At 32.7% G+C, this 15089-nt stretch overlaps 6 protein-coding genes across 6 annotated transcripts; all 6 read right to left on the bottom strand. All coding sequences in view use genetic code 12, as the record gives it.

Moving 5' to 3' along the window:
* Positions 1-166: 166 nt before the first annotated feature.
* Positions 167-4012, bottom strand: CD36_00870 (conserved hypothetical protein; the record flags this gene model as incomplete). Its single annotated transcript, XM_002416719.1, has 1 exon — positions 167-4012. The coding sequence occupies one exon, from the start codon at positions 4010-4012 to the stop codon at positions 167-169; it is 3846 nt and encodes a 1281-aa protein (XP_002416764.1).
* Positions 4013-4518: 506 nt separating this feature from the next.
* On the bottom strand, positions 4519-5534 carry CD36_00860 (RNA polymerase I transcription factor subunit, putative; the record flags this gene model as incomplete). Its single annotated transcript, XM_002416718.1, has 4 exons — positions 4519-4709; positions 4784-5213; positions 5307-5402; positions 5487-5534. The coding sequence occupies 4 exons, from the start codon at positions 5532-5534 to the stop codon at positions 4519-4521; spliced, it is 765 nt and encodes a 254-aa protein (XP_002416763.1).
* Positions 5535-6032: 498 nt separating this feature from the next.
* On the bottom strand, positions 6033-6650 carry CD36_00850 (ribosome biogenesis [nuclear export] protein, putative; the record flags this gene model as incomplete). Its single annotated transcript, XM_002416717.1, has 1 exon — positions 6033-6650. The coding sequence occupies one exon, from the start codon at positions 6648-6650 to the stop codon at positions 6033-6035; it is 618 nt and encodes a 205-aa protein (XP_002416762.1).
* Positions 6651-6858: 208 nt separating this feature from the next.
* On the bottom strand, positions 6859-9009 carry CD36_00840 (tail-anchored outer mitochondrial membrane GTPase, mitrochondrial morphology regulator, putative; the record flags this gene model as incomplete). The annotated part of the gene is made up of 1 exon (XM_002416716.1): positions 6859-9009. One exon carries the CDS (start codon positions 9007-9009, stop codon positions 6859-6861), a length of 2151 nt encoding a protein of 716 aa, XP_002416761.1.
* A 231-nt stretch (positions 9010-9240) lies between these two features.
* Positions 9241-10845, bottom strand: CD36_00830 (conserved hypothetical protein; the record flags this gene model as incomplete). Its single annotated transcript, XM_002416715.1, has 1 exon — positions 9241-10845. One exon carries the CDS (start codon positions 10843-10845, stop codon positions 9241-9243), a length of 1605 nt encoding a protein of 534 aa, XP_002416760.1.
* Positions 10846-12929: 2084 nt separating this feature from the next.
* Positions 12930-15065, bottom strand: CD36_00820 (phospholipid:diacylglycerol acyltransferase, putative; the record flags this gene model as incomplete). The annotated part of the gene is made up of 1 exon (XM_002416714.1): positions 12930-15065. The coding sequence occupies one exon, from the start codon at positions 15063-15065 to the stop codon at positions 12930-12932; it is 2136 nt and encodes a 711-aa protein (XP_002416759.1).
* Positions 15066-15089: the final 24 nt, after the last annotated feature.

Below are 15089 nucleotides of genomic sequence, written 5' to 3'. Positions count from 1 at the left end.
ATGTATTTTAAATTCTTACTTGATTAGTACCTATTTAATTGTTAAAACTTTGTATTCGTATACTTCATATTAAAAGTTCACTAAAAAATGCATCCACAATCAAGAAACAGCGAACAAACAAGATTACAAACTAAATACAAATCAACATTGACCAAGACTCAAGGACTCAAGTGAACCTTCTTTCTGCTGCTGCTCTAGCCATTCTCTCTGTCGCCATACTATAAGCCAATTTTGCTCTTTGATTTAATCTTTGACAGACATAATTTCTTTTACCTCTTGCAATTAATATTCTCAAAATTATATCTTCTTTAGAAGTTTTACTTGCAATAGGATCTGATTTTGCTTCTTTCATTTCTTTAGCGGCTTGTTTTCTAGCTTTGGCAGTAGCATTAGCATTGATTGTATTATTCCTTAAAAGACTCCCTGTCCTATTCATCCGCTTTTCATTTTTAATTGAATTACCACCATTTCCATTATGTTCAGTATGGAATGCTAAATCAGCATTATTTCTATTGTTCAACATTTGCACATAAGCAGTAGATAGTCTTTCCACTTCTTCAATCAAATATTCATCGGTTTGATCATATAAAGCTGGAACTAAAAGTAATGATTGGTATTGATCAGTTTTCAAATCCTCCATAGGTGGTCCATTACCTTCATGATGGAAAAATGTACACAAAAAATTAAGCCAACCTAAAACGGTTTCAATTTCATTAATTGATAATGGTCCATCAATTCCTAAAATCCCTATTGAAGATAATGAAACTGTGGCAAGTTTTGATGAAACAGATTGCCATGAAGTGCCACCAGATTCAGTATTGATTTTTGCTTTAGATAGTTTTGGTAACATTAATTCATCAGCAGCACTAACAACATTTTTCCAAGTTGCCACCATAGTTTTCATAAAAATTTCATTCATTAAAAATTCTTTAAGAATACTCAAATTCATGTTTAAATAATCACATAAATTTTTAATTGATTCTTCAAATTCTTCTCTTGATGGTTGACCTTTAGCACATACTGATTTCAAATTTGCACGTGAAAAACAACTTTGAATAAAACCTGAAAATTTCTCAACAATCAATTTAATAGATCTTTCTTGAGCTCTCATTAAAGCTCTAAAAGCTCTCCCCATGACAAATTTAGCATCTAAAATCTCACTTTCAACTGCAACTTCAAGTATAACTTTCCCTTGGAAATCAAGGTCCAATGTGATTTCTTCAGGAATACCACTAGTACTAAATCTTCTAGGGTTTAATTCAAGGAACGCCTTACCACATAATTGATGTTGTCCAAATCTATCATCCCATACAACAACGGAAATATCAAGGGATGGTTGTTCTGGTGGGATAGTAATTTCAAATTCTTCATCCCATTCAGGATCAGGATTGTGATCTATTGTTCTTGTTCGTGTAAGCAATCTCTTACCATTCAAATCAACCACAGCAACATAAGGATTAATTTTTCCCCACATGGCGTCTTTAGATGCACGAAGATTTTCACCGTGAACAATTCTAATGGAAAAAACATGACTCAAGTATTGTTTTGGTGAAGAAGAAGTTGCAGAAAGTGTTTCCACATCAATCCAATCTTCAAGTTTTGTTAATTGATTCATCATTGCTGATAAGTTATTCAATGCCACACATGTAGTTGCTTCAAAATTATAAACCACTTCCGGTTCAGGTCTTTTGAAATTTTGAATATTTGAAACCACATTTTTCACTTCATACAACCAATTTTTTTTTGTTTCTGGAGGTTCATCTTCTGTTGGTTCAGGAGTAGGTGGTTGCAATTCCTGGATTATTCTTTTAGAAACTTGGTCGGAATAAAACAATGCTCCATTGGAAATACTTTTCAACAACATAGTATAAACATTATTGATCTGATTTTCATCATTCCAATTTTGTTTCTTAATTGTCATTACATATTGCTTAATAATGGCAAATATATCCAATATAGTATGACTGCTTCTTTTTTCATCCTCATCTAAGTCAATGGGTTCATAATTATCCTTTTTAAGTGCTTCATTGACAATACCATGTATTTTCTCATTACTTTCATTGACCCAAGCTTCCAAGTACGGGTAAAAAAATTTTTCCAAATCAAATTTAAACACCGAACCAGCTGGCGTTACTTGATTATGTATATCTCTAATTTCATTAAGTAATTGATAAACCTCTAAGGCATCGGCATAAGGTATTCTTTCATCATTATTTTGTAGTATTGTTTGAATATAATTAAGTGTTGCTTCCGCGTCACTTGCAAACATCCCAGTGGTGATTGACGCAACAGTTCTCGCCACATTTAAAAAACCCAATAACGGGTTCTTGTAACGTTTTTGTAGTTTTTTTATGTCGGATATTAAACTGTCACAAACATTAATGATATGAATCACATTAACTGAACCGTTTCTGGGTAAACTGGCAAGGTATTCCCCGTATCTACCTCCAGCAACTTTCATTAGTGACTTTGTAAGTCTCTTTTCCCATTTTTTCGGTAAATTTGTTTCTTCCATCAAGGGGAATAATGCATCTGATTCAATATGATCACAAAGAAATTGCAAGTACGGACCAAATTTGGGTTTCACGGTTTCATTAAATACTAATTGAAGGTTTTCCTTCAACGCAGTAAATACTTGACTATAAGATTCAGACAAGTCATTCACCCATTCATTTTGATCTTCAATTGACCATATGGTTTTCTCATCCCAATCTAAGCTCCCATCTTCTACCATTTGTTTACATAATTGAAACAATTTTTCGCTAGCTATAATGTTGACAGGTGTCGATTTCTTCAGTCCAGTGTCTAATGGGAAATCAACTAATGCTTGTGCAGACTGAGCAGCAGAATATAATAATACTGCTCTGGTTGGGTAATCTATATGCCAAACTCTTGCACATATATTAATCAAGTCCAATTCCGTTTTCTCAAAAAATGGTTCATTAGGGTCAGAAAATTCCATTTGATTCCGAGAATTTACTATGCATTTCACAAGAGTCAGAAAGTACATTCTCAGCTCTCCATTTTTAGGAAGTACATAATAGTCTTCGTCACTGGGGGTTGGCGGTATAGGTAAAAGTGTCAAATCAGATGGGATTTTGTATCTATTAATAACTTGAGACCTGATGTTTTCTTGTCTTTCCTTCCATTGTTGCAATGACAGATCCGATGTGAAATTATTTAGATTGACCTCTATTTTAGCTAACTCTTGAACATCATTATGCAATGGTTTAGCTAATGCTATGTCTTTATATTTGAATACATCTTGTTGTAATTTGGTATCGTCAACATCAAATATTTTTTTGAGTAAATCAAGAAATGATTTATTCATATCACTTATTCTATAAGATTTAGTTGGATATTTGACATTTTGACTAGACTCAGGTTGTAGTTTTGCATTTGATGTTTGGAACGAATCTTTTCTTGCTTTCAATTGTGAAATCAACCCTGGGTCATAATCTTTCTTTGCTGTCACAATCTCTATAAGGAAATCAACAAATTGTCTTGTTTGTTCAAAAACAGTATCGGTTATTTCGTCATCATTCATTTGTGATACTTTCTTTAATTCTTGATTTGCAAATGCAGCAAATTTAGGTATCAAAAAATCAATTTTCCGAACTTCATTCTCCAGATTTGGATCTAATACTTCTCCGTATATTCTTAATAATGATCTTCGGAAATTTTCCTCAACTTGTTTTTTATTTGTCATGATCAATTGTAATTGTGTCTTTAAATTTTTCAAAGCATACTGTGGGATCTTTTGATCAAAAACCATGCTTGATCTATTGCTATTAGGACGTGACGTTTGTTTGATTGATTCTAGTATTGGTGTCCTAAATCGAGCTTCATTACTGTATTCCAAAAGAATAACTTTCAAGACATATTTGTATAATTCTTCTTTACTAGCCGGTTCCGGACCCAAGTGTGTAATCTGTATCGTCGACGTGGACGCCATGCTCACTACTCTTCGTGACCTCGGCAGATCCACAGAAGGCGAGTTCCTGGATTTCATTGTATAATGGTGTTGTTATTAATAAAAAGAAGTGGCGGTGGTGGTGGTGGTGGTAGTAAGTAAATATATATAAGAATCCCAAAAAGGGCAATAACAATACAAGAGATTTAAGAACAGGCAATCAAAATGAAAACAAATTTAAACTTCAAAATTCTTTTTTTTTGGGCTTAGTTACACGCTTTTCATTTTTCTTCTTTTCCCTTTCCCTTTCCCTGTTTTTTTAATGTAGGTAGCACTACAACTACTACTACCACCCAATCAGCATATAGAACACCCTCTCTAATTCTTTCTCTAATTGGATTCCTCCGTCGGGTATAATAATTCTTATATAAATGTTTGTATTCTAAACCCTGAATTCAACTTTAACATTTTAGGGGAGTTAACCACTTCTGGTTTTCTCAGGGTGGTATAGAGATGATACAAAATTGATACTGGTTGAACTTTTTATTCTAAATTATACATTACAAATACAAGTTTACAATTCATCCCATCATAATACGGCTATTTTATTCCTCTTCAGAAACACTTTCCTCTTTGACACTGGTTACAAAGTCTTCTGTGGTATCTGGTTCTGGTTGTGGTTCTTCTTCAGTCATACTACTACCAAACCCGACTGAAGAAAAACTTGTTTCCCAATCTTCTGGTTTAAAAATATGATCACTTAGAATTTTATTCATATGGAATGCACCAACACTTTCTAATAAATTAAATCGAGTTAGTAAAAATTATACACAATAGATCTTGTTATATATATAACATATTTCAACATACTTTTCTTAAATAATTTTTGCAATTTCTCATCACATTCAATTTGTCGTTTATCTTGAGGATTTTGTAAATTATGATCTTTAATATATGCCCATAAAAGTTTCACCACCTGTGGTCTTGAACATTTATCAACACCAATCACATTGGCCAATTCTGGAGATAATGCCATTTCTCTATTGAAAGCATTGTTAGGGGCCAGGCGCTTTGTATTAGACTTTGATTTCGATGATTTTGATTTTGATGCAGCTTGTGTTGCTTTACGAATGGTTCGTTTCCCAAACCTACTCATTTCTTCTCTCAGTAACCTTGCTGCTAAAAGAGCATCTTGTCTTTCCATTTCTTTCCTGTCTATTTCTTGTTTCCATTTTTCATCATTTTCTCGTCTATCGACTAAATCATGGTAACGTTGTAATATCACTTCATTAATTTGTTTCTAAAATAAACCCCAAACCCAAAGGTTATAAATAATGTTAATATCAAAGATTATTAAGTACTCTTAAATTCAAAAAAATTTCTATCAACATACCTTATTTGGAGTTAGATCCACTTCAAATAATTCTTGTAATGCATTTCTTATTCTTTTCACTGTTATTTCTTCCAAATTAGCAACACTCAAAATGGCCTATAACGATGGGTTAGTATCTCATAATATATAAAACTTAATTAATGCTTATCAAAAACAACTATAAAGATTATTGTATCATACGTCAATTGTAGGAAGGAATTCCTCGGAATCAAATTTAGTATTAGCCATGTCACTGTATTAAACAAGAGAATATAAATTTCAAAGAGTATATTATTACCAATTGATCAAAACTGGGTTTGGCCCTTTGCTTATACTTTGTTTTTGTAGTTTTCTTCCCTTTTCCCTTCTTTGTTTTTTTTTTTTTTTTTTCTTTCTTTCTTTCGTGGGTGTACTTTTGTTTTTGTTTTTGTTTTGTTCCAGAATTGAATTCTATTTATCTTTTACTCCCCTTGGCTTAACTTCTGGTGTTTGCGGGCTTGCCACATTGCGTCGTAGGCTGGCCTAATTCTACGCCGTAGAACCCCCTTCATCTATGTCTACACATAGGACCTACAATATGTCGTACAAGACAACTCAATAGTTTCAATAATGCACATTTTTCATTTCAGGATATACTTATAACAACTCATTTACACATATTAGTTACATATATTTTCCTAAAAAAAGTTAGTCTTGACAATAATAAAAACTATTAGGAAACCCATTCCCCTCTCGTGGGAATTGGCCTTAGGCAGCACCTTGATTTCTTAAATTTCGTTTGTGTTGTAATTCATTTTTCTTAATCAACTTCTTTCTTTCAGCACGTTTTAAAGTTCTTGGATCAATCAATTCATCTTCAGTATTTTTCACTTTATCATCAACTTCAACTAACCATTGATCATCAATCAGTTTATTTTTCCCTTTATACCCCCATTTAGGTACCCATTCACCAGTATTTTCATCATAAACCATTTTCCCATCTTTAGTTTTGGGTTTAATTCCTTTTCTAGCAGCAAATTGTTGCCATTTAGTAAGGGGTTTGGCTTTAGGAATAGGTTTTTCTCTAGGTAATATTGTTGTTGGTTCGGGTAATTGAATTAAAGTCATGGTGGAATTTTGTCCCGTGGAAGATCCATGTGTTTCTGTAGTGGTCTTTACTGGTAAAGATAATATTTGATTTATTAATAATTGAACATTATCTCTAGTCACTGATTGGAGATGATCTTCTTTTATTGATTCATCTTTCGATAATAATTTTTCATTATCTAATGGGTTAGGATCAAATGTTGCTAAATTACCAAGATCATAGGTGTTTGGTATTGGTTTGTCAACTGTCACTGGTTTATATTCTTTTTCTGATGACATGAGGATTAGGTGTTGGTATATATAAGTAATGCTAAAGAAAGAGATAGATATGTTTCTATTTAAATTTTGCTTAAATTTTTTCTTTCTCACATCTCTTCCTCTTCCACAAGATGAGATGTGTTGTTGCGATAAATATTTTTTTCTTTCTTTCTCGCTCTTCTAACAAATCCAGAAATGGTAAGATCAGACACCGCATTCTTTCATTCATTTATCGTCGAAGACTATTTAGTACCCAGATTGATACCAATCCCACCACAGTTATTGCTGCTCCTGTCATAACTATATGTTTAATATCTTCTTGATCTGCTGTCACTTCTAATTCAATTCCCGGTGTGGCACTAGATGGGGTTTTAGCAGCATCAACCAACTGAATAAACATTTCATGAAGAGAAGAATTCCATGCTAATGAAACATGTAATGGTGAATTTAAAAATAAATCACGAGTATAATTTTCTGGTTGGACATCACATCGTTGTTGTTGTTTATCCAAATCGGCTTTTAATGCAACAAATACTGCTGGTACTTCATCTAATAAATGACCATGTTTTTCTCGTAATTCAACAAGATATTGGAAACTTTCTGGATCAGAAGAGTCGTAAGCATAACAAATCACATCACATTGATCCAATCGAGATTTATTTTCCAATATTGCTGGTTCTAATTCCCCTAATTCTTCCAAAATCAAATAACATTGTTTCCCCCCACGTAATTCTATATCTTTAACTACTAATCTTGGTTTAATCGTTGGGGAATAAATATCACTATAATTACCATGTAAAAACAGTTCCAATAATGAACTTTTCCCAGCTTTCGGCGCACCCACTATAAAACAATTGAATACATTTCTATCATTAACCGCATTCCGATAAGTTTTACCATTTTTCTGTCTAATTTTCCTTGGCTTAGTCACTTTAAGAGCCTTGGTTGAATTCCCTTCATCAAATCCTAAATAGGCCAAATATTCTAAGGTGGTTTTATAACTTAAAAAAGTAGTTAAATTCCATTGTGCCAACCATCCTTGTAATGTAATATATCCTTCTTCATTACAAACAATAGATGAAGGGAAATTCGATTCAACCCATAAGTTAGGAATCCCTGGAGTCGATCGGAATAAATTATTTAATTCATCTTCATTTAATCCACCATCATTGTCTTTATCAAATTTAATAAATAAATCAACGAAAAATTTATATCCGGTAGGACTTAATTCAACACTAGAATGAGGATTAACATCTAATCGAGGATATAAGAATTTATCACTTAATGATAATGAATTGGTATAATGATAAGCTCGTAATATACACCATACAGTTTCATGTCTTCCTGATTCAGCATAGATTTTATTCAATAAAATAAATCCATCTTCTGATATACCTTTGCTTGTAGTTGTACCATCAGAACCATTACTAACAGTTGTTGGTTGTGAATGTTGTGGTACTGTTTCTGTTTCCATTGTTGTAGCATTATAAGTTGGTAAAATTTTTTGATCAATCATATTGACAATTTCTTCATAATCCGATTCACTAGCTTCTATACCAAAGCATTTCTTATGTAATTCGGATAATTCTTCAAAATTTAAATATCCATCTTGATCAGTATCACTTAAACAAAAAATTCTCTTCAAAGGTTTAATTGCTCCAGGTTTCAAATTTCCTTCTTTAGCATCAAAAATTGGTGAAATAGGATGAGTCACCGCTCGTTGACATAAATAAAATGCTTCAACAACATTATAATTATTTTTAGCACTACATCGAACTCCAGCTTCAATTTCTTTAAATTCATTAATAAGTGGAACAAATTCATCAGAATTAGTTGATTTTAAACTTGATTTAGAAAATAAATCTGATTTATTAGCACATAATATAATTGGTAAATTAACTCCCATAGATCGAAATAATGGCATCCAATGTAATGAAATCCGTTCATAAGTATAATGATCAGAATAAACCAACCAAATAACATCAGCTCGTTTTAATTCTTTTTGTAAATTAGTCATATCTGATGATGTTGTATCAATGATTGTTGTTATATTGGGGATATATTCCAGGATTTCATTAGGTTGTACATTGTTAATTGAAGATTCCCGTTCCCGTTCACGTTCACGTTTATGGTTGTGGTTGTTTTTCCGTTTGGTTCTAGTTGTTGAAATAGGCAGTTGATGTTGGTGATGTTCTTGATCATTAAGATATTCTTGACTTTGACTGCTTTCAATATAATCATTTCGAGATATTGTTATTGGTGGTAAAACATTATTTGTTTGTGGTTCAATTATGGTTTCTTTAATCAATGAGGTAATCAATGATGATTTCCCAACTGCATCATCTCCACAAACTACAACTCGAATTGCATCTGGAGACATTTATGAAAATGGGTGTTACTTGTTATATCTGGTTTATTCAATCAATCAATCAATCAATCGTTAAAGAATAAGTAGATCATTCTAGCGAAAAAAAAAAGTGTATTGGGCGGAACTCAAACAAATGGCGCCACCAAAGTAATCTGGAGAATGGTTTGCCAATAAAGCTCATAACTGAAACTCTTATACATGTATAAATAAATATATATATTGAGGTAAAATTATATAAAAACTCTAATAGAATTTATCAAAAGATGTTCCAAAATCATCAAAATTATTATTTTGAACTTCATCAATCTCATGAATGTATGATTCAGCAGGAATGCGTGAAGAATTTTGAAAATTAGCAGGAATCAGTTGCGTGTTTGATTGTACTTGACCCAGATTCAGATTCAGGTTCAGGTTCAGTTTTAGTCGTATTTTCTGTTCTTGTTGTTGTTGTGGAGATAGCTGTTTCACTTTTTCAACTTGAATGCTATTTACTTCTTCCTCATCATCATCTAGTTCCTCCTCTATATCTGCTTCTCGTTCATCATCGGCAGTACCTATAATCCCTCCATATTGATTAGGACTATTTTCCACTTCAACAAAAGCAGATAATTTATCATTACGACATATTTCCTCAAAATTAGCTTGCTCTCTTTTAGCAATAACTCCCTTAATATTATATAAATCACAAAGAGAAAAGTTACCAATGCTTGCCTGTAATATTCTTTGAGATTCACCAATCCACACCTGCTTTTTTTGTAAAGTTGTTAGTTCTTGAAATATTGGGAAACTCTCATTTAACAAATCAATCAAATTATTGCTTTCTCTAACTCTCATTCGTTCAATTGTTGGATTAATACAATTCTCATCTGGTATTGTCATGGGCCAATCATTGATAGGTAGGTATAATGCAACCAATTGACAAAATGTTTCTGATGTTATCGAACTCTGGGAATTATTATTACTATCAAAATTATCAAATTGTGGTAAAGGTTGTTGAGCAAATAAATCATGAAACCAATCATTTGTCAATATTTTGGCTTTAATTCTTCGATCCCGTAATTTCCTTCTTAATTTGCTTTTCTCTCGTTGTCCACTGGCTGAATCACTTGATATTTGTGATACTGCCAATGATTTTTTGTTAACTCTTCTCTTTTTACCCAGTTTAGAAATACTATTGGTACCATTAAACGATTCACTGGTCATTAAGGGGGTACCTCCACCCGACTGAGATTCGGATTTTTCTATCGAACTAAAGTTGACATCAACACTGCTTCTTCTTCGATTCTGGTTTCTAATGATTGTCACCTCATTACTTGGATGTAATGAATCACCTTTTTTCAAATCAAGATGTCGACTTAAAGACCCTCGGTGACTAAAATGTTTCTTACAAAATGGACAGATTTTCCTACTATCGGATGAATTATCATTGTGTTTTCTATTCATCGATAATGACTCAGATAATGGCGTCGCTCCATTGGCTATTAAAGGATCTGGGGAAGACTGCATAATGGATGGTGGGTTTTGTGATGGTACTCGCACCATGGGTTGGGGTTGGGATTGAGAGTTTAGTAGTGGGATTTGTTGTGAAGGTAATTGATGTTTTTGATTTGGTTGGAACAATTGTTGTTGGAATTGATTTTGAAAATGTTGTTGTTGTTGCTGCATTTGCGGTAATTGATGTTGTGGGTGTATTTCATTTGGTTGAGTTGGCAATTGAGATAATTGGTGCAACTGTTGTTGTTGGTGTTGGTGGTGAAGGTTGTGGTTGTGAGAAAACTGGATCTGGTGGTGTTGATTGTTATGTTGCGTAAAATCTGAATTTGGATCTTGATTCAAGTTATCCATCATTAATATACCAAACTTCTTCTGTTTCTACTACTTTTTTTTTTTTTCAATTTGAATAAAAGCTCGATCACACCAAAATAATTACGTTTAAACTTTAAATGTTGATGGGAAAAGGAAATACTAAAACAAAAATAAAATGTTGTTTATTTTAAAACATGGATGAAATTTAATAAATATCTGGAGAATTTCAGTAATTAAGGGGAACAAAATAGGACACACACAATTTCCAAGAATTGATCTAAAATTGACTCGGCTGAATACAACAACGACAAAAAGCAAGAAATTGATCAATTAAATAGCAAAACAAAGGGAAACTCTCTTTTAATGATATTAATAATCTTGTTCTAGTTACAAAATTGAACAAAGAATTAAATGAAAAAAAAAAAAGAAAGAAAATTTTTTGAAATGTGGATAAAGTGTTTGATAAACTTTTTTGTTACTTTTAATTATTTGAAGGTTGATTGTAAGAATTTAAGTGGTAATAATGATAACAAAATAGATGAGGGATAGTTTCATTTAGAAATTGAATGACTTAATCTATTTAATTAATGGATCAGCTATTAGAATAAGGAAATCCTCGGGGGAGGGGAGAGATGATGATAATATATACAAAGGCTGAAATTGATAGGAGGGGTGGAGCTGGAAAAAAAAGCAGTGTGTATATTAAAATTAGAAGCTGATTGGAACAAACTATTACAGGAACGCAAACGTCAATGATAAATGTCACAAACAATAAAAAAAAACCACTCAGTAACAATACTAATCGCTTCAGGTGCATATAGTTTTCAATCATAATAACACTGCCACCATCACCACCACCTTAATCCTGAATTGTTATTCAAACAACCAATTAATTTGAACTCTGAGTTTATTAGTTATTCAAATAGTAATAGAAGATTCAATTTTCATGAACACGTAAAGATTTTCGGAGTTGAAAAAGATTGCTTCGAGGTTACTCCACTTTTCAGTTTTCTAGTTTTTAAAGTTGCTATATTAATAACCATTATAGATTGGTATTACAAAAGTGGATAATATGGTACTAAAGCAAAATTCATTGGACAAGGAAAATACTGCCAAATTAGTATATAAGCCGGAATTGTAGCAAAGTGGGCATTTGTGTAATGTTCAGTTTACGTCATTGAGGCTTAATTCTGATAATCTTCAATGTTGAGCAATTTTCCTAGTTAATTGTGGATTTCAAAATATCCTTAATTGGTACGATGCTGATACAGTTTAATTGCTGTTTAGTCATTCTACTCTCATTTCTTGGTGATTGGTGGGATGAATCTCTGATTTTGACTATATCGCGAGGAACAACAGATATTGATTTTTTTTTTTTTTTTAATCCACTAAAACTTAAGATAGCAACCCTACCAGTAGGGGTTTCCAGCAATTCCCACACCCCTTTCATCGCAAGCAACCCCTTTTTCTTTTTCTCCCTGTGAGAAGACAATAGTTGTAGTTTTCATGATCAATGGTTAAGAGCCCTAGACGGTTACAATGTTTTCATCTTTACTCCACAATATGTTTTAAGATGGTTGTGTTTTCAACAAAGATGCATGAAAAAATTTAGATACTCCAACTGACAATAGTAATCGCCAACCACCACCGTTACTGTCAAAGCAAGCATAAATTTTTATGCAATCCTTAATAGTTTAATCTATTGTCAAAACTAAACATAATATATCATTAATGTTTATTTGTTGGTATTGTTTTTCGAATACCCAAATACGTTGGTTGGTAGCAAGTAACCGTTTCCCAATTTTCAGATGAATCGTAAAATATCATGAATTAGGAAAATTAAATAAAGCTTTTTGGTGTGGATTGGTATTCTATTTATAATACTCTAGCAAGCAATCATACCAAATGTTATTGATTCCTAATACTCTTTCATCATCTGAAACAAGATAGTAATTTAGATGAATATTGTTGGTGTCTTTTCATTTTTTCAGTTGCCAATTTCCTGTCCTATTTGATTAGTTTTTGCAACACAGTCCACACAGTATTATTTATAAAACCAACCATATTTATTACATACTATAAACTAGTTACCTTCTTCCTTCTCTTCCCCCTCCCTTCTTAATCTATTACAAATGCATATTTTCTACAATTTTCTTCAAATTACTAACGTATCGATTTTGTATCGTATCTCCTTTACCAGCAGCAACAGTCAATACCAATTCATTCAATTCAGCACTACCTAAAATATCAACATGTTCAGCAGTCTTGGCTCCTCCTCTTAAATCAAATCTATCAGGTTCATGTTTAATTTCAACAATGGTGACATTGACATTTGCCGGGTTATATCTTGATTTATCACCTTTTTGCCATTCATGACACATTGTATGGGTTAACAATGAAACTGTCCCATCACCATCCCCAAGAACAACTCCATCAGGAGAATCAGCATCAATCACATAATCAAGCTTTGTTGATTTATCTGCCGGTACGTATTTATAAGCCCTTTCAGTTGGATTACCAACACCATAAAAGCAATAAACTTTCAAACTTGGTGCTTTTGGTAATGCTGCTTCTAATGGATTAGACCATTTCAGTTGATCATGATTATTCTTTTCTAATTCTTCTTTTGTATGAGCAATACCAAATGAATAATTTTCACGAACTCGTTTAGAATACCAATCTGGTGAATTTCCCAATAAATCTTCAATACTTTGATCGATAGTTACTTCTCTAGAAGTATCATTGACGGCTTTGTATTTAATAAATGACCCAAATGATCGTTTCTTTTCTCCAATGTCTTCCTTTTCAGTATCAAATGCCACTATTTCATCATCAGGTGCATAAGTCAAATTCCCCCATATTTTGTCACCACCTTTAGGTATCATACTAGCAATCCCACCAAATGATCTCAACATATCGACTCTTTCACGTCTACTGAAAAATTGTTCCAATCCATATACTGCTAATGCATTCAATTGTACAGTGTCTTTCATCTCACCAGAAATTAATGCTGGAATAGCCTTTGGTGTACCTAAAGAAGATCCACTAATGTCAACAAATGCCTCAACGTATTCTTCGACCCAATTAGGTCCACCATTCCCATAATATTCACCATTAGCTTCAACCCATTTCAAAAAATAATAAATAATTTGTGAACCCATTGAATGACCCACCAACACAGATTTTTTACCGGTCAATTGTTTGACGATTTCAACTTGTGCCTTTAATTTAGAAAAATATCCATCTCTTTTCTCTAAATCAATATAGGTTAATCTCCAATCATACGAGGCACTAAGCATATTGTTAGGTCCATATCCAATCACAGCTAAATTTTGTAAAATTTTATTCCAAATCCAATACCCGGCCATGAAAAAATCTGCTGCTTCAAACCCTTGAGCAGCTCTAACTTTAATATTAGGAGGATCTAATCCGGTGGTGGTATCCAACATTATATGTCTAAGCCAACAAGTTTTATCTAAAACCATAGTTCTTAACATATAAAATGACCCCCATAATCTTTTCCGAAAATGACCAATTGATGGGCAATCTCCTGTAGTGGTTGTCCCCCAAGATTCTAACCCCGTAGAAATCACCCCAGGAACCATAACCACATTATGTTCAGCAGTGAAATTTTTCAGATTTTCAAGTCTTAATCCAACACTAAAAGATTCAGCAGATCCATTGAATCCATCATCTTGAGAATTGACACCTTTATCTTGTAATAATGATTGAATCCCATTAGGTAATAATCCTTTCAAATTTTTCAAATCTTTCCAATCATCAAAAATATCGCTAAATTGATCAAGATTGACTAATTTATCAAGATCCTTTGTAAATGATTCAGAATTGGTGGTGAATAATGCTGCTAGAATTAATCCAATCAATGCCCCAAATATAAACATAACTCGTCTGGATTCGGTTATTTTCTTTTTCAGATGGTGCTTTACCAATTTTTTATTATGATGCTTTTTTTGAAGTGAATTGGTTCTTGACATTGATGTTGATTCTTTGTCGTTGTTGTTGTTGTTGTGGTCGTGTTCATGATCGTGTTCATGGTGGTGGTGGTGATGGTGTTTTGAGGGTTCATCTTCTAAAACCGGTTTTGTGATTTTGTCATCAGTTTCAAATGAAGTTGTTTCGACGTTATCTTTCAATTCATTGTTTTTGGTAACTTTCGATGATGATGATGATGATGATGTGGTGGTGGTGGTGGCATTTTGGTCCTTATCAGTAGTGGATTTTCTATTTTTCAAACTTGACATGATTGAAGTTTAAAGAAAGTACGA

This window comes from Candida dubliniensis, chromosome 1 (genome assembly GCF_000026945.1).
Source record: "Candida dubliniensis CD36 chromosome 1, complete sequence".
Classification (NCBI taxonomy): domain Eukaryota; kingdom Fungi; phylum Ascomycota; class Pichiomycetes; order Serinales; family Debaryomycetaceae; genus Candida; species Candida dubliniensis.
The sequence above is the reverse complement of the archived record's forward strand: the minus strand, read 5'-3'. Positions and strand labels throughout refer to the sequence as shown.